Below are 19,175 nucleotides of genomic sequence, written 5' to 3'. Positions count from 1 at the left end.
AATTATAAGCAAACACGAAATGTTTCCTGCTTTAATTTGGGCGTCTCATGTGGTTTTTTTTAGCTAAGGGTATATTTCCTCAAGAGCCCGGAAAAATCCCAAATAAACAGATCATATACTAAATATACTAGATGATAAATCAATGCAGATTTTATTGTGTCCTGAGCGACAGAAAAATTAATCGTTATTTACCTATTTATGAATATTTTTGAGTTTTTTTTTTGTTTGTTTACTTCTCTGGGTTCGCATGTGCTGCCAGAGAGTAGGCAGCAATGTTTTTTTCTCTCGTCCAGAATAAAAGATTTAAAGCTAATGGTTTGTTGTTCTCATTAAGCAACTGAATAATTGTTTAAACAACAGCCGTTGCATAGAACCATACTAGCGGTTTTCTGTCTTTTTTTTTTTTTCTAGTGATTAATAATATAAAGATTTAGCCAAGCCTAAAAGCGGAGCTCGCATTTTTTTTTCCCGCACGTCTCTAGGTACATGTACAGTTGACCACGCATGTTAAAAGTAGCACCTTGTACGGTCGGTCGTACGGTCGCGCGTCCAAATTTTTTCGGCTTGATGGGTTACTACTATTTTGTATAATCATGAGGCAAAGCTCTGCGAGCTCCGCTATCATTGTAAATGATTATACACGTCATAAAACGATGTTCGCAATGAGCTCAACCGTTAGCCGTTAAATGGCAAAAAAATTAGCCGTTAGGTATAAAAATTGACATGAACTATTAGTCGTGAAAAAACAGTCAACTGTAAAATGGTTTCTTTTAATTTAAACGGAAGAAATTGACCGTTGGCCGTAAAATGGCCGTAAAAGCCACGACCCCATTAAGACCCTCCAAAAGATTATTTTGCAGTCGATATTTTTGAACATGATTGTAAATCTTCCTCGAATTCACTGCCTGATCTAATTTTGTTTGACACAATTAATTTAAATTTATATTGGAGAAACGCCTGGCTCGACATGGAGAATTCCCAGGAGATTTTTCCCAGGAGAATATATTTGGACCTGAAAACCGTTTACATAACGTTAGTTTCTTAGCCTGTAGGTTACCGTTTCCCTTCTAGGGAGAAATTAGCTTTCAATATTAGCTAGAGAGAAATTAGCTTTCATAAAAAAAAAAAAAAAAAAAGGAAAAAAAGAAAAGAAAAAATCCTTTTACTGCAATTATTTCTAAGATTTCTGGCAGATAAGAAAAGCCATCATTTTCTATGAATATAACTTGGTTCTAACTATTTCAATTTCATATTGTCTCCTATTTATTGTTTGAAGCTGGGAGTTCCGATTGCATTTACCCAAAAATTTCATCCATTGACCCTAAAATCAAAATCAATTGTTGGTCTGGTATCCGGTAACCTTAATTAAAAGAAATGAAAATCATACCCTACCAATGCTCACATTTACGCGATCATTTTTCCTCGAAAAAGTGCTAACAAAACAGGATACAGCCTCCACCGACTGCTTTTCACTCAAAATTGAGGAAGACGACCCAGGTTTTTGCATTGGAATAGGTCCGGCGAATTCCGTTTGAAATTAATCCATGCATACAAAAATAATGAGTTTCAATTCTTTCGCAAAAGTAAATGAAGGCTATTGATTGCTTGGGTGTTGCTAAACCGTAGATCAGCTGACCTCGGATCCGGAACCTCCGGAACCTGCGGAACCTGCAGAACCATTACTTTTGTTGAAAAAAAGTAATTAAATAAATAACATTGAAAAAACCTTAACACTGTTCGAAATTTCATTTTCGGGTATAAATAAGACTGCATTGATGGAGATGTGTTTAAATAATTGACTTAATTGTGGTGACATTTACCCTACAAGGGTATGTACTATCGTAATTGTAAGATCTTAGCGTGCGGAATGCTGTCAATTGTTAATTAGGGTGTCTCCAGAGTGTTGTTGCTGTTTCGTGTCGTCTAAATTAGTGTTTTTTCCACCGGCTAGTCAGCTTCTTTTGTTTTCCATATCGCATGCTTTCGTTCATTATTGTTTCATTCGTAATTATTGGCGTCAGTTTCACTTTCGTTTCGCATGCGTTGATTTTCAGTTTTTTCTGCGTATGTCAGTAAACTGACCTTGCGAGTCAAATTGTATTATGACGCAATATAAGGAAGCTATTACCTTCTAAGACGACCAGGAAGAGATTTTAACGATTAGAGGACCCAAAGCAATGATTCATGGCCTCAAAAAATTAATAGGTCGTAACCATGCTTCGTGAGTGTCTGCATGCATGCAAACGGTTAATATCCTATCAGTTAACCCTTTAACTCCTGTGAGTGACAGAGATAGAATCTCTTCCTACTATATCTTTACAATATCATGCAGACAAGTGATGAGAATAAAGACAAATATCAATTATGGGATTAGTAATTGCTCCGATACCAAATTTTTCAGACTAACATAATGAGAATCATTTGACTGACAGTAATGAGAATTACTAATGAGATCTTGGGAGTTCAAGGGTTAACAAACCAATTCATATGCACGGGCCGGTCATTTTGGCAATCATTAACAAATATATCTCAGCATAATCAAACGTATAGGAAAGACCAGCATAAAAATTAAAGGAGACCAACGATCTAAGGGGTTTCCTAAAATCGAAGAGCACAAATATTACCAGTGAAGATGTCCTTCATGTCTCTGTGTTCTACAACTCAACACATGTACATACGTGTCTTTTTTTTTTTTTTTAATATATGTCACGAGTGTCGATGTAGAGCAGGGTTGTTCCTAGACAAAACTCAGGATCGTCGGTATCAGCAACAAACTTTTTATTTCCACGTAGTTGACTTCTTGTTTTTATAGCACTAAGCTTCTTCACAATTCTCTCTCTGTGTTTGAGGAAACTGTCACTCTTATATACATCAAGTATATGGATCTAGAAACTTCTCTAAAGAACTAAATTTAGTAGATTAACATGGTTTCTAAATTTGAATAATTACGTAAGAAATAGAACGTTCCAGAATGTTCTTTTTACCAGAAGGTCACGTCTAGATGACTTCGGGTTCTAGAATGTTCTATTAGAATGCTCTGGGACTTTACTTAGACAATTTTTCGTAACAATATATCATGGCGGCGGATCTTAATTGGCGTGACTGATATGTTTCGTTGCCTCTCTCATGCTTGATTTACCGTTGCTCTATTATTTCAATAAAGAGTTAAGATAAAAAACTGTTTAAAAACGCAATTATTTATCATACATCAGAGAACTCAAACGTCTATTTGGAGTTGAGGATGAAAGATAAGAATTTGCAAGACATTGCATATACATAATCTCTTGGAGTCTTTCAAAACCAATTAATTATTATTATTTTAATATTCTGCATCAAAAAGTGTGTATGAATCTATGATATTGAACCCGTTTTGAGATTTGTCAGAGTAATATAATCCCCTCAAATCATTATAAGTTTTACCTAAAATTCGACTATAAACGCCGCCATTTTGGATCTTCTTTACTAACCACGCCTCTTAACCATGACATAACAAAATCTCTCTCCTTTTTTGTAACATCACTTGGCGATCTATCCAAGCAACTGCTAGGAGTAGAGCAACATGAAAGGATATTTTTCTCGCATTGTAGCTTTGTTTTGGCTCTTATTTTCTTTTGAATAATGGGGGCCTGGGTGTCGACTTCTTTAACATTTATGAGGATAATTTCGAATAGTTAAATCTCCTTAATGTTTGATTGAGCAGTGTTGCCTACAGATAAATTAGATCCCAGTCACTCCTAAGGATTTAAGAGTTTAAAAAAATGATTTTGGAAAATGTACAGACGGATTTAGTGAACGCTTGGAGAAGGTAGCCCGATGATAAATGCTATCTGCTCTTTTGATGTTGTGTTATGATTCAGCTCCTTTTTAGTTTCTTCAGGGTCTATTTGCCGCTTCCGCTTGCCACCGTACTGCACATACACCTCTACCTGACTACGACCGGAAGAGCTGCTGTGAAATATGTTGAATCTCCATTTCAGCACTTTGTGATGGAAAGCTGCACGAACTTCACTATTTCTCAGCACGTGCAAGAGAAATATGAGCATACCCTACAAAAGTAAAAGGAAATCTTGTGTTTGACAAGGTTCCTTTATTGAACTATAATTCCTCGTATAAACTCAATTTTATCAAAATCCGATAAAATAAACAGACTATTTTCTTAACCGAAGGCCTCGTGATCCAAATCGATAAATGAAGTGTGGGATTAAAATGGTTTTCCCAGAGCCCTTTTATACTCAGACCCAGACCCATTTGACCAAAGCGGCCAACTTACAGACATGCGTATAAGTAATTGGTACAGACCTGTGAAGAGTTAAGAATGGTAAAAACATACTGGAACACCAATCCTGCGTCTGTTACAGCCAAGAGACCAAATACCCAGGTTAAACCCAGCAGAGGACTTAAAATAAGAAATGACTTCAGAGTTTTTCTAAAAGGGAATAAAACGCAAAACTGCGTTCACGTTACAATTTTCTTCTGGAGATATACCACGCTATATACATTTCGCATAGATAATTATTTAACTGGAATAAAGGGAAATCGTTCGAACTATCTATTTAATCATGAGTGAATAATGGAAAAGATTCTCTTTTGCGAATAATCCATGAAGGTCTAAGGAAAAAAGGCAAAACGTTTTCATGTAAAACTACTTCATCTAAAACTTCATGAAAAAAAAAAAAACAACAACAACAACAAACAGATCCCCTGGCTGATTAACCTTTGATTTAGATAAATTTAAGAGCTGTACGAGCACAAGTTAATAATTCTGCTAGAAAGTTAGTATTTCATTTATGTTGGTATAAGAGAAGGCATATTTTGAGGAAAGATGATCATTCGGTGGCATTTTGCCTCTGAAACTCTAAAGAATTTAAGAAGTTTTTATTGTCGTCTACCTTAGTTACCATGCCACCGCAGACGGGTCTTCCTAACAAAAACATACCTGAAGGTCTTCATTTTTGAAGGATTAGGCTCATGGAGATTTCTGATTTCTCGTAACACCGCCATCAGTATTACAAAGTTGATCTTAACAAATGAGAAAAGTAAAATAAAGGCTTTAACCACTTGTCTAGATGTCATTCATAATAGATGTGTCACCAAGTCAGTCAGCAAGCCAGTTAGTCAGTCAGTCAGAATATGATTAACGCATTTATTAATTTTTTCATTTATTGATTCTTCTTTCATTTATTCATTTACTGTTCATTCTTCGTTTTTGTCATTTCTGGCTATCAGGTAAGATAACAGTGAAAGCAAAGACGGTGGACTTACAATTGTCACAAATAACACAGGGACAATAAAGGCCCAGCTCAAACGCTTCTGGAAGGACAACCAGCAGCTGAAAGTTAATTCAGACGACAGAACTGTCTAAAAACGCAGCTTATGTGACAGTATCTAATGGAAATAAAAAGTTATAATGAAGAATAAAACGCCGCTTACTTACTAGTTTTCATTTGTGTAACTCTCAAGTCCTTTTCCACTGCCTGAGCCAATTATTAGAGAAATAACTATTGGTAAGATAGGGAAACCTATAGGATAAGAAATGGAAGCAGCTCAATAACTCAAGAACACATAGGCCTACAAGAGTTTAAAGTGAAAAAAATCAGTTCAACAGGATGAGGGAGTACTACAAAAACAATAAGAAATCAATAACAACAAAAAAATAACAACAACAAAAATAATTACAACAACAAAAATAACAAAAACAACAAAAGAAAAAACAACAACAATAGACAAGATAAGGTCAACCAGAATATAAGAAGGTCCGTTCCTATCATGCGTTGCAGTGGTTGTACTGGCCTCAGTATTCTCTTTCACATGAAACATGCATCGCTATACCAAGGAATATTCCTCTTTTCACTTCTGGCTAATAGCAACTCGTGCGATATTTTGTGGTATACAAGTAGATATCACCGTCATTATTTTCATCACCGTAGCAATGACATTGTTACATTTCTTACCCCAGCCAAAGAAATAGAGGTATCGCATTTCCACTGTGTTGAATACTTCAACAATCATTACGTACAGGAAAACTCCCTCCAGAAGCATCCACCCAAACGCTGCCAGATAGAAGTAGTGGAGTAAAACAGCCACTAAGATGCACACGGACTGAAATGTGAGACCCAGAAGTAGGCTGATAATTAGAAGCTCCGAGGAAATATCGAGCCAAGAGATTTAGTAATTCATATAGATCTTAGACCAAAATTGGTTCCGGACAAGGAAACTCGTCTTCTAGAAATACGCAATAGTGTAGACTGAAGTAGCGAGAGCCAAATATCCAGCGAAAACATGTCTTGAAATTTCTAGTAGAAATTCTCTCTCAGTGTTGTACATATAACGCCTTACGGGATGCTCAGTTCATCCTGGAGAGATTCGAGAGGATTGGTTTTCGAAACGGGAATAACGTGATGCTATCTCAGAAGAGATCACCTTAGGCAGTAGATGTTCGTCGCTTACGAAGAACGAAGAAATATGTGATTTCAAACGTTTGTTAGCTCACCTTATTACTCGTGGCCTCGATTCCGGACAAAAATACCAGTTGAGCAAGAAACAGAGCAGTGCAAAGATTCAGCCTGACTTGGATTCCTTCTGCTTTGATCTTCCTGTTCAAATGTATTTAATGAACGAAATGGGCATGACATTTTTCCTCGCATCCACCTAGTAGTCTGGAGCAAACGCTACTGGGGAGGAATGGAAGAAAGGTGCCTATATAGTTTGTAATATATTATTGGGTCGTTCTCTGCTTGTATTCCATTACTATGAAAGATGTTTAAAAGTTTCTATTAATAGGTAATTCTGTGTCAAAATACCTCAACTTCAGTCGAAAAAAACGAGATATTTTGGTGCAATGGTTCCTTAATTACTAATATCGTCTTAAAACAATTTTTTTTAGGAACAAAACAAAACCAGGCAACTAGCGCGTTCTGCAAAATAATATTTCTCGCACTTTGATAGTAATTTACGAATCTAGAGATTTACCTTGCTCTTATGTATAGGTAAGACATTTTTTCTTCTCTTTTTTTGCTTTTGTTTTTTGTTTTTTAGTAGCACTCACATAAATGTCACGTAGACGAAGATAACCATTACTTCCCCAACGAGGGACAAGGAGCAACCAATATAGGTGATGATGAGCAATGCCCTTCTGTGCTCGGATGGAATGTTATCCTCCTGAGAATCACGGAAATTAGTTAAAAATTGGAAACTGCTTTGGAAATTATGACTAACAAGTTTTGAGTTCGTTAAAAATGAAACTTTCTCCATGATTAGTCCGTCCATAAACGAATAAAGGGGGAGAATGCAATAAGCTTAGAAAATGCCAAAAAAAAAAATTCGAGACGCAATCACGAGAACGACAAATAACTTTAGGAGGATGTGCATAAGCGACACACGTGGTTTTTTTTTTCTTAGTTCCCGACAAAGCTAATTAAGACAATTGAAAAGAACGTTTATAACATCACACCTCGATGTCCTTGTATTGCATTAGAACTGCAAAATTCGTGAGGTGGTTACAACTGCAAACGGTCGACAGCATCGAAGAATCATTCAGTACCGTGCAACCAGCAGTTGACCATGAACCGTTCGACGAGCTAAAAATCAGTTGATCATAAATTGAATAAGAAAGAGAGAAAGAGGCAAAGAAAAAAGTAACGAACTTTCACGAGCACCAAATGTAAACAAGTATATAAATATATTTATACCAACAGATTGATGGAATAATTAAAATGACCTACCTGAAATCGTCCGTCCAGAAGACACATTTCCTTTCAACAGCTTTTGGATCAATGCTCGGCTACCGGCGAAAGAAGCGTAATGACGTTATGATATGAAATGGTCCACGTGATGAATTATACTACTTTTTCCATCTAAGCCCAATTACAATCCTAATTGTCTAGCCGATAATCATCAAAAAAAAAAAAAACAAAAAACAAAAAAAAAACAATATAGTTTATTTTACCTCGTTGTGACTAAAATAAATGGTGATTTTATTTTGAATAGTTTCATTCTGGGGAGGGTCAAGAACAACTCCCACGACATCAGAGATCAGTCTGTAGCTACAAAGACAACATAACAAAATTGTGTGATTATTAGAGAAGTTGAGTGTCAAATATCCAATCCGGGATTGTATATTTTTGCTTCACTCTACACCGTGATTTTTCCGGAAACCTTGCACCACCCTCTCAACCAATCGCATGCAAAACTAATAACAATAATTATTTTGTCCTCTGCGTTTTCCCTTAAGTTGAATTGGGCAGTTTTCTTGGTTTTAGTTTGAGTTCTCATTGGTTACTAAAGGGTATTTTTGGTTTTAGTTTGAGTTCTTATTGGTTACTACAGGGTATTTTTGGTTTTAGTTTGAGTTCTTATTGGTTACTAAAGGGTATTTTTGTTTTTTGTTTTACGACACTCAATCAAAAAATGCTCGATCTCATTAGTAGCTAATCTTACATGAATATAGATCCTGACATTGCCTGACCATTCCCTGCCATTTTCCCCTCAAGAATCTGACAACGTTAATTTGCAAACTGAAAACCTAAAGTTCAAAGGAGCTTTCTAAATATATAGTGCTGTTTACCGGTACCGGTAAAGTTTTAGCATATGAAAATCTCCTCCTATTTACGCCCTCCCTTGAGTCGCTATTGAAGAACAAACAATTACAACAGTAATTTTCCACTCATCCAGAAAGGGCTCTCTTAACACACACTTAATGGGTTCATGTGAACTAACGAATTCGTACCTGCTTCTGTTATAAGTCCAAAAGCTGTCTTCATTACTTGCCTTCTGGTGCAACAATACTGCGATAACCCTTCCTGGAAGAATGGCCAAAAAAAAAAAAAAAAAATACTACGTGAGTAGAAACTTGCCTACAGAACACAAATGATAAATTCGCTATTTTTAAACACCAGATGATCATAAATGTGTGCGCTCAGAAGAAACTTCAATATTTACCTGCGTCTTTAAACACTTTGTGGGTGATAATAATTCTGACCAATCGGCTTTCATTACTGTTGTTATTTGTATCAAAACTTATTTCAATATCAGTGGAAATTCCTTTCGGCACTTTTCTCAACTTAGTATCTATGATATTTCAGAGAAAAAAAAAATCAGAAAATTAATACATAGAGAACGACAAACTTTACCAAATAAGCCTTTTATCGTGGGCTATGACGCGACAGAATTCGTGACGTGATCCAAGATGGCGGCCATCATGACAGCCACATTTGGAACCCATTTCAAGACAAAAAGTAGGCTTTATTTTGGCAGCAATCGTCTCGGAATTTGATCTTAAGCGACCGAATGATTCAGAGGATTTTCCTAAATATTTCATTGAGTTGACGTAAAATCTGACGGGCTTATTGAAGAGGACTCCTATTTCTTTTGTCGTATGTCGTAAGTTTTTACCATACCATATCATTTTTATCAATGATACAGAAATTAAGACCCATGTTGACACAATACGTACTTACCCAAACCTGATCCCATATCTATGAAATAAATATCATTCCCTTCTCTACAATAGTTTTGACAGCAGTTCAGGAGTGTGTCCTCGATTTGGCAGCTACCGACCAATGTACTATTATGCTCTTCACAAGACCAGGAATATTGTAACGCCTTTGATATAACAGAAGAAGCATGAACAGTTAAAGGGTTAATTTTGCTAAAATACAACCAGCTGAATTGGAATAGTTTGCTTAAATTGAAATCACAGATGATGCTCTATTTGGTTGGGAGTAAGAATATTTTTTTTTTAAAAGTGTATGAATGTATTTTACCTGCAATTTTGAACGAGTTCCTTTACTTCGTGAGCACTTTGAAAGCTGCATGAAAAAGAAAACGTTTGATTGGAGTCAACTTGTGAATTCAACGCATAATATTGGTAAATCTTAATTTGTTCGCGAATACTCAAAGCCACTGAATAAACCATGATCTTTATTTACCAGATATTGGCGGCAATCATCTGTATAATTAGGCATAATACCATTCGGATCGGAATCATCTATAATTGTTAAAGAAAAATGAATGATTAGCAATGGGGTCAGTTTTGTTTGCTACACGTCGGTGTAACCCTTGAGCTCCCAGAAGTGAATAACACGTAGGGTTTTTTCACAGTTTTCAATACGTTAGTTGATAAAAGAGTGGTGAAAACGAACGCAAAGTTGTCTTCGTAATTCATTTACAGATTAATAAAGACGTGTAGATCAGCTACTTTTTATGGTAATTTAGCGAGTCCAAATCGACAATAATGTTATGTCAAGGTTTCTTTTGGGGTTTTGGAATGAGCTGACTGTAATTCTTAACATTAATGATTAACTGGTACAGAAGAAAATCTTCGTAAGAAAGCTGCATTTAAAAGAAATTACATTACGGAAGTATGACATAATTGCTGAGCTACGAAGCTACACGTTGATATTTAGGCAGATGTTATCGAAGCCATGTAAATATTGATAAAGATTGGTAGACCTCACCGATATAGGAGACTACAACAGGAAGTCTAACGCTGCAATCCATCGACTTCAGCTTCATCGCAGAGTTACCTATGGCATAACAGCGGTCCAATGATGTTGTGTTATCCAGGAGTTCTAAGGGTACCTGAGCTGATATATAAGGTACACGCCCCCATTGAAACGAACCATTGCTATTGAGTTTAAGAGCAGTCCAGTAAGCAGAATAGAGGGATAAGTCGGGTTGCGCGTCACAAAGCTGTTCTATACTGGAAATTCTTGCCAGGGTAGAGTCAATAACTGCTGCATTCCAAGTAACTTTAGGTATATCAACTGATTCGTAGACCACATAAGAGGAGTGAGTTTCTGAAAAGTGATGAAAATTTTTTTCTTTTTTTTAAGCTTTGCCTTTACAAATGGTAATGTATATTGAAGTCAGGGTTTTTATAATTGGGAAAATTTACAATTGATTCAATATATTTCACGATTTCACAATTTCACCATCTCAGATGTCAAAAGTAAAAAAAAAAAAAAAAACAACAACACACAAACAGATTGACAAGATACCACAAATTGTATCAAAATATCTGACTGCATTTATTACTCTGTCGTTGAAGAGCTACAAAATCAGTTCAATCCCCCGACAATCAAATGAAAGATCGTTATTTCGCAGAAGCCTAAAAAACCTCTTAATTTTGCGTTAAACTGTGTAAAACAACCTTTACATTGTAGAATACATCTATTAACTACACTTTACCCTGCTGGCATCCTCCTCTTAGAGTAAAATCAATGCAATTCATGTACGCACTCGTGCATCAAAAGGCCGATTTCCTGTACAATTTATTAATCATCATCTATTTTAGATACCGTGCCTTTATGAATGCAGAAATCCGCTGCAAAACCAAATCCAAAATTATGCTTGGTTCATTTTAAATGAAATCAAATAACAAGACCAGTTCCACTCTTTCCGTCTACTCACTAAATAGAATATTTTTCTCCTAATGCAACAGAAAAATAGTGTTAATCATTTATTCATTGCTATCAAATGCGAGATTTATCGTAACAAAAGAGCCCGCAAATTTAAGATTTATTTCACATAATACATCTTCCCCGATTTAACGCCGCCTATGACATAATTATAGGAAGCATAATTGACGTGATGTCTTATTGTGTAGACGTAGGCATGGCGCGTATCTTCTGCAAACACTGTATGCACTCCTAGATAGATAAATAGCTTTTTTATCGAGCGTTTATTTCCTTTTTTTTTGCGTTTTTTAGGAACCTATACTAAAACTACATGACAACAACTGTTTCTCACTTAGAATTTTACGCTAAAGGAACTGGCATATTATGGATAAATAACATTAACTCTTGATCACAGACAGTCAATTTTAAGTTCCTTATGCAATAACGAGAAACATTGAATTGATATGCTTATTGTGATATTTACTGTTCAAAACAGACGAATCCAAGATAAACTGCGATTAGGTTTGGAGTAAAGATTATAAAGTGAAGCGGGTCCTTAACTAATGGGATTTCGCTGAAGTTAAATAGCATATGATAAGATAACGAAAGTAGATTTGATTCAGAGCGGTGAAATAGCTTGAAAATGATAGTGATGCCGTAAACCTTCTGGAGTTTCGAGGAGAGCTTTGTTACTACGATCATTTCCAACGTCTATAATTTAAGATTTTTCTACGGATCAAGTTTTGAAGGCACTTGATATTTCCTGAATAACAAATACTAACGCTAAAGGACTATCCATGTCAAAACAAACAGTTCACTAGAGGGTTATATTTAACAATCAAAAAATATTAACCAGAGACTTGCTTTAAATAGCAGGAAAAGAAAAAGAAAATAAATGAAATTGGTCTAAAAATACGAAGTTTTTATATAAAAAATGTTCTTTTGCTGAATTTACACGTTGTCTAAAATTTCGTGTTCGTTGCAAGAAAAGTATGTCGCTTGATTACCTTTCAGTGTTGAATTAATAATAACCGCATATCCTCTTCGTCTTTAATTAAAATAGAAAAGCATGGCACAATATCACTGAAAAGTAGCTCTTACCTTGAAAGAAGTGAACTAGCAAAGTCAGTAACATTTGAAAACGCAACCGAGTTGAATCCTGTCCCGCTTGATTCATCTTCCATCCGTCGGTTGAACTAACGAGGAAACTGGTCTTATTTAGACGCATACATAAATTAAACCATCTGTCAAAAATCCATTAACGTAACTGAGCTTCTAGACTTCGCGGTATATTTCAACTACGATCAATTCTGCTGAAATCCGCGGATCGATTTTCAGGAAGTTTAATATCTGTAACAGACTGTCGAGATGTGATGCATTACTTGTGATAATTGTTCTCACGAAAGAAATATTCTAAACCTAAGTTTAAAATATATTCACAGTTTTAATATTATCCTTACTTCTGTTGCTTTCCGGCTGGCAATTATAGGTTCTAATGTGCACTTTGAAATAAATGTATAGTCATACAAATGGAGTGCAATTACTCCATCGAATTGATATTCTTTATGTCGAATTGAGTGAGCTTGTAAAACGGTGATTCAAGTTTTTTAAAGGATTCAGCAATTCTTCCAGGTGTAAGCCAAATTCGTATATTTGTATTTGTATATATTTTCCTCGCCGTGCAATCGAAATTAAATTTTCGAATCCGTGACTGAACATGGCTATTTCAACGTCAGTCAGGTTTCATAATGACTGTGTTTTGCATGCTCTTGCTAATTTACTATCATGATTAAAATGCGTTCCGTCATTTTATTTAAAAGGATAAAAAATTGTCGGAAGAATACAATATTTTAAGGACTCAAATTTCGAAAGCATTTCGAATTTTTCCGTTATCGACACAATTTTAAAATATACCTAAAAATACTACTGTAATGACGATATCTTACTCATAATCATAACTACTGCCGCATGTTAAACAGTTGACTTGATTAAATTTTTGAAAGGAAAAGCGACGGCAAATTGGCCAAAGTTTTGAACGGTCACGCTACTAGAAACATCTCCTTGAAATCCAATTGACTTATTTCGATCCAAACCCTGGTTTTCTTACACAATATTTATAGATGGGGTATTCTTTTTAAAAGAGTTTTATGAATGTGACTCATGGCAATTTGGCATGTTGGCAACATCGTGAACTGTACGATGGCGATACTAAAGAGAAGAAAAAACTTAAAGCTTTCCCAAATTGTCAGCATTTCTCCCCGAAGGTCCTTAACTATTAATTAAGTCTTAGAGAATCGTATCGCACAGATAACAGGGTTCTTACGAAAATCTGCTTTACAGCTATTTGCAAAGCTGAATTAGACGAAACTTCATTTGCATTATGGTACACATGTATGACTCTACAGTAGACCTGCTTGCGTTTCCAGTTAGAGTTGTTATATAACTTCAAAAGCTTTATTTACCACAGCAAGTTGTGCACAATGGCTCCTACATCAGATATTTTTGGCTGCATTATCATGCTAATAAACATATCCTGTACCTGAACCTTCTGGGCAGACTTGTTGTTTATATTTCGACAAGTAATATTTATATTTTTGCATGTTTGGTATATAACACACGCTCAGAAAGCACTAACGCAGTGCACAGTGTTCTAAACCCTGAACGAAGTCATTTTAAGCTTCTCAACAGATTGCATGTTGAAAAATAATAAATTTGAAAACAATTGATAATAGAGAATAAGAAAGACAAAATAAAAAACGTTTGTGAACCAAGAGAATAGTTGGCCCATTATCATATTTATGATCGCATCCCGACGACTCAGTTATTAAAGTACAACGTCATTTCACAATCTAGCCAGTGTACATGTGATTCTTACTCCATGATGTAAACTGAAAAAAAAATAGCACACTCATTCATATGCTGGTTTCGTGACAACATTGTGGAGTCATGTTCAGAGCAACAGAAATCGGTTTAACTTGAGTATTACAACGCAGAACGATACCATTTTTTATTTAAATACGTATCCTTCTGGAGCTATGACTCGTTCAAAATACGAATACGTGAAACGACATAAATAATTAAATCCATTACACATATAATACAAAACAAAACTGTTTGAGTACAGTGGTTTCCTTAACACTTTCACGCAGAAAGAAATTATTAATGGTGGTGAAAAATGATATAATGATTATATTGTGAAGAAAAGCTTTCGTAAGAAGAACTTTCAAAAGAGTCATGCACGTAATAAACACTCGCAATTTCTGGAAACTTACAAACGCCGAGTTCCGCGTTTCATTCTCGTTCAGTTCTGATCATTAATTTAATCAAAAAGGGTTTTGTTCTTTCGGTGGATTCAAGAGATAAAGATTATTCTACTTTACTAAGTAAAATTCAACTGAACGACACCACATCTTGTTGGAAGGGAAATCCAGGCTCTAGTGGACTTTTACCCTAAATGCAAGTTTAAAACGTGCTGTTTTAATCGATCGTTGACATCATCATTGATATTTTGTAGCATTTCCTGTGGGAGGCAAGGTGGTTGATAAAGATAGTTTGATAATGTAACCCGAGCACTTGTTGACGCAGTTCGATGACTCTGCTTTTATGCTCATACGGCATAGAATTTCATGTTTTGCAGATACTGACAACGAGGAAAAAAATATGGTTTAACGCATGTCTTGGCAGTTATTGCGTCACGTTTACAAATTTTTTTCTCCCCTAAAACACACTGCCGCAACAGAAGAAAGTTTGATTTTTCTTTACATAACGATTTAAGTCTCTGACCTATTTCAGTTTGAAGGTAAATTTTTATTACCTAATACAATCAGGTTATATCAGAAGAATTGGAGACGTAAACGTATTTCCCTATGGACATCATTTAATGCAAAATATATCAATATGCCGACCCCTAAGGAAATGGGTTTTGAGTAACAAAGATGACTTATTATGATAAAAAACCGTGCACTACGGTATCAAATTAAAATCGACAATTTCAAGGAAGAGACTGACTAGTTTCCTCACAACAAACTATTTTAACCTCCGATTTAAGAACAATATAAACTGTCTGGTGACTTTCCCTCTGATAAAAAAGTTTTCTTGTCAAAAACCGACAGAGGTTAAAAAAATAATCTTGAATGAGGATAAGGCTAACGCATGTGTACACGTACGCTAAGTTCTCAGGGGCATGCGTGTCCCTCGTTGCAGTCAAAGTACTGATCGTCTGCATATCGCTAATATATTAAAAACAATGTATTAGAAAAATTTAGTGAATGCTTTTTCAGCGAACTGTCCAAATATCATGTTTTAGTTCTATTTCTCAACATAAACACTGCGCTCGTGATCGCGAGAGAAAACAGCGGAACAAACAACAAACAACGTCAGTTCCATATTTACATTTTTACAATTTGTTTTATCTTCATTTCATGATATGACTTGCTTTAAAATGAACCATGCCGAGCGTCAATCCTACATTTACATTTTTGCGATAACTCACTTTCAATTATCAAACTGTTTTAAACCTGATCACTCCACGCAATGAAAAGTTTAACGAATGTTAAAAAGTCATTTCTTGATTGCCTTGATTTGGCGGTTTTGTTTGCTATCAGCCCTGATGATTGAGGTTCTCGGAGAGTTTAAGTTTAAAGATACTTTCTTTACAAATTGAAAACACATTGAACACTATCCCAGGATTTATCAAAAAGAATTCTCCCGACAGTATGAATACATTTTCAAACAGATATATGACGAGTAATAAGATAAATACCAGTTGGGAGATATTGTTTGATCAACAACAAAATTCTCAGGGCTAAAAGTTATAACAAATTATTGCAAACATTGCGGGGAAATTGTATATCGATGTTGCGCGTGAAAGTGTAAAGGAAACCACTGTACTTAATTCTTTATATTTCTTTTAAAGTATTCAAGATAATATAATATTAAAAATAAGGAGCTCGAGGTAAAATCAGAAAGGAACGAGGATGGCTAAGCAGACTGGTGTGTGAACTGCAAGAAATCAGTTTAAAAATTATGGGTAAAGTTCGGTAAGATCTAGATTTACAAACCTGTTAAGGACAAACAACTCTTTCCTTTTTTGATCATACAAAACAAATATATTTTATGTTGGGGTGGGTCTGTAAAGTAACAGATTGTAAAAAGACTGTTGTACGAACACCAGTTACACACCCGGCTGCGCCTCGTGTGCCAATTTTTTTGTTCTTACCTCTTTTAAACTTCATCTGTGATTTATAACTGAACAAGCACACGGCATCGTAGGATATATTTGTTAAGTCGGCAAGTCCAACACCGAAAGGTAACAAAGTAAATTTCAAAAAAACAAGCTACATCTTATGAAACAAGTGCCTTAAAACGATTTTATTGTTTATTGATATCAAACAATAGATACCACTGAAACCATACGATAAAAAGCTAAAAGTGAAAATGTAAATGTATACTTCGGCCAACACACACAAACAGACTGAAAACTTGAAAGAGTACACGATGATACCACACAAAACTCTGCTAGAGCGAGTGGTACCTGCATGAATGAGTCTCTGAGACTCCAGATACGTCCTTTAGCCTCGTGATCTCCACCATGATCCGTATTAGGAGGACTAAGTTTATCTTAAAAAAAACATTTCAAAGAGAGGCAATGTCAGTTTTCCTTATATTACTGATTTCGATTTTTTTGTTTCACTGGTTTCGAGTGTAAGGGCTAACGGTCAAACGTCAGCTTTAGATTCAGTTGACGGTGGCCATACACTTTATAAACTAAGTTGATGAAGTAAAATTCTTGCAACAACCCCCACGTCACTGACGCAGCACCATGTCAGTTTCTTTAGAAACTTACCTCTTTTACTCTATTGTAGTGGGTACATAGGCTTAGAGAGAAAAAAAAAAAGGTGCGGATCGAAGCTACATAGCACGCACTGGGTTCCTCTTTTGACTCAGCGGGTTTGTAATCTGGTAAAACCCTAGTTTGTGGTCATTCAAACAAATCAATCATGAAGTTCATCATTTGAATGCGACGATCAGAAGAATGAATGAAAGAATGTCTATTTTGAGTTATTCTCGTTTTCAATCAAACGCGCGGCAAGACGAGGGTGTGATATTTTTACTCACAAGTCTCACAATGGAGAAGTTGCGAATTTTTTTTTGTTTTGTTTTATATTCTCTTCCGGAGAAAAAAACAGGTCTTAACCAACATAGTTTTACGACGGATTCTAACAGTCTTTGTTAAAATTACAAAGCTATCAACAGTTTTCCCAAATATCCCCTTGCAGAATGCGGACGTTCTGACTTCATGTTTGTTTTCAATATAGCGCGAGAGCAAATTATGGGAGGTGATTGCGCCGCGCTTTATGCACACTAGGAAAATAGGATAACTTTCGTACCGCGGAATTTGATTGCCCAATAATTTGATGGAAGAATCTGACGGCGTCAGTGACGTGATTGAATACACGTAACCTGTTGAGCAAAAAAAAAATAAACAAACAAACTAGTAGAACGTGACTACGCGAAAAAAATCTCACCTCCTGTTCTCACACAAAAAGGATGAATAGATGTCGGCTTATGTAAACGCAAAAAAAATTGTGGGAGGGGGTTATTCAATTTTTCTTGCTTACGAAGTGCGAAATCTAGATATACTCGGATTGAACAGTCATGTCAAATGGGAGAAATTGACGAGCGTATGCGACTGTTTCCACTCGCCATTGTTTTTTTAACTCCTTTCGTTGAATTGAAATACGGAAAGAGAATGATACCCATGAAACTAAATGAATTAACGACGCGCGAGGCTTCCGACGTTATTACCAGGTTTAAATCACACGCTAGAGGAAGGAGAATATGAGCCTATCTGCGCACCTCAGGAACAAAATCTTATTTACGCGGCGCGAAATTTAAATACACGCACATTAAGCAACAAGCAAATGACGATAGTTTTCCACATGATTCAACGGCGCGGTAGGCTTTGGACGTTAATACCAGGTTACACATGCTCTCATTACCTTTATTTGCATCGCACAGCAAGCCTCTAATTTAATATATCTTTCGCCAGTGTTAAGCAATATATAGGAAAAAACAGCCACTCTACGGATACGAAAGCTACAGTCGCCCCACCATCCGCCCCACCGTGACTATTTGCAACCTAAAAATTTACCAGAATCACCCCCACGGGGAGGTTTGTCTTATCGTCAGTTTTGCCGATGGTTTAAATCTGCTGCTCGCTCGTATGATACTAGGGAATTTTGAAAAATCCCGCGTGTATTTTGAAGCTCTTTCCGCCATTGTTCCAAAGTAGCCGTATACGGTCATTTTCAATCGTTTAACAAAGCCTGCTGTAATCTAAGCTGATCCGCTTTTCTTGGTACGTTTTAACAAACATAGTGCGTATTTTACTCACCATGCATGCAAGAAGTACCGATCCAACATCTACACGTACCTCTCGAGGCTGTTGTATCCGCACTGTACCGTTCTAACAAAGCATATTGTTTAAAAGTTCGTTAAAGTCGGATGTGGGAAACAAATACGTGTGTATGGTAAAAACGGTTCGAATCAGCCTCGTGAGAAAATGACTTTTTTTATTGCATAAAATTACAGGAAAATTTAAGATGTTTTCTGCCACGATTTGGGTGTCTCGTGTGGTTTTTTCTTCTAAAGGTACATTCCCTCAAGAGCCCGGAAAAACCCCAAATAAACAGACCATATACTAGGTATACTTAATGATAAATCAATGCAGACTTTACTAAGTCCTGAGCAACAGAGAATTTAATCATAATTTACCTC

The 19,175-nt window shown here is 35.9% G+C and overlaps 1 protein-coding gene across 1 annotated transcript; it reads right to left on the bottom strand.

The window, feature by feature from the left end:
- Positions 1 to 2,761: 2,761 nt before the first annotated feature.
- On the bottom strand, positions 2,762 to 12,808 carry LOC113679526 (adhesion G protein-coupled receptor L4-like). Its single transcript, XM_089210111.1, has 18 exons — positions 12,498 to 12,808; positions 10,455 to 10,796; positions 9,927 to 9,985; positions 9,762 to 9,806; positions 9,456 to 9,600; positions 8,938 to 9,066; positions 8,726 to 8,798; positions 7,946 to 8,042; positions 7,722 to 7,780; positions 7,451 to 7,577; positions 7,046 to 7,158; positions 6,491 to 6,593; positions 5,952 to 6,099; positions 5,435 to 5,519; positions 5,263 to 5,329; positions 4,937 to 5,019; positions 4,300 to 4,426; positions 2,762 to 4,046 (listed from the first exon to the last, which is right to left on the bottom strand). The coding sequence occupies exons 1-18, from the start codon at positions 12,622 to 12,624 to the stop codon at positions 3,786 to 3,788; spliced, it is 2,190 nt and encodes a 729-aa protein (XP_089066237.1). The 5' UTR covers positions 12,625 to 12,808; the 3' UTR covers positions 2,762 to 3,785.
- Positions 12,809 to 19,175: the final 6,367 nt, after the last annotated feature.

Source organism: Pocillopora damicornis, chromosome 1 (genome assembly GCF_964200805.1).
Source record: "Pocillopora damicornis chromosome 1, jaPocDami1.2, whole genome shotgun sequence".
Lineage (NCBI taxonomy): Eukaryota > Metazoa > Cnidaria > Anthozoa > Scleractinia > Pocilloporidae > Pocillopora > Pocillopora damicornis.
The sequence above is the reverse complement of the archived record's forward strand: the minus strand, read 5'-3'. Positions and strand labels throughout refer to the sequence as shown.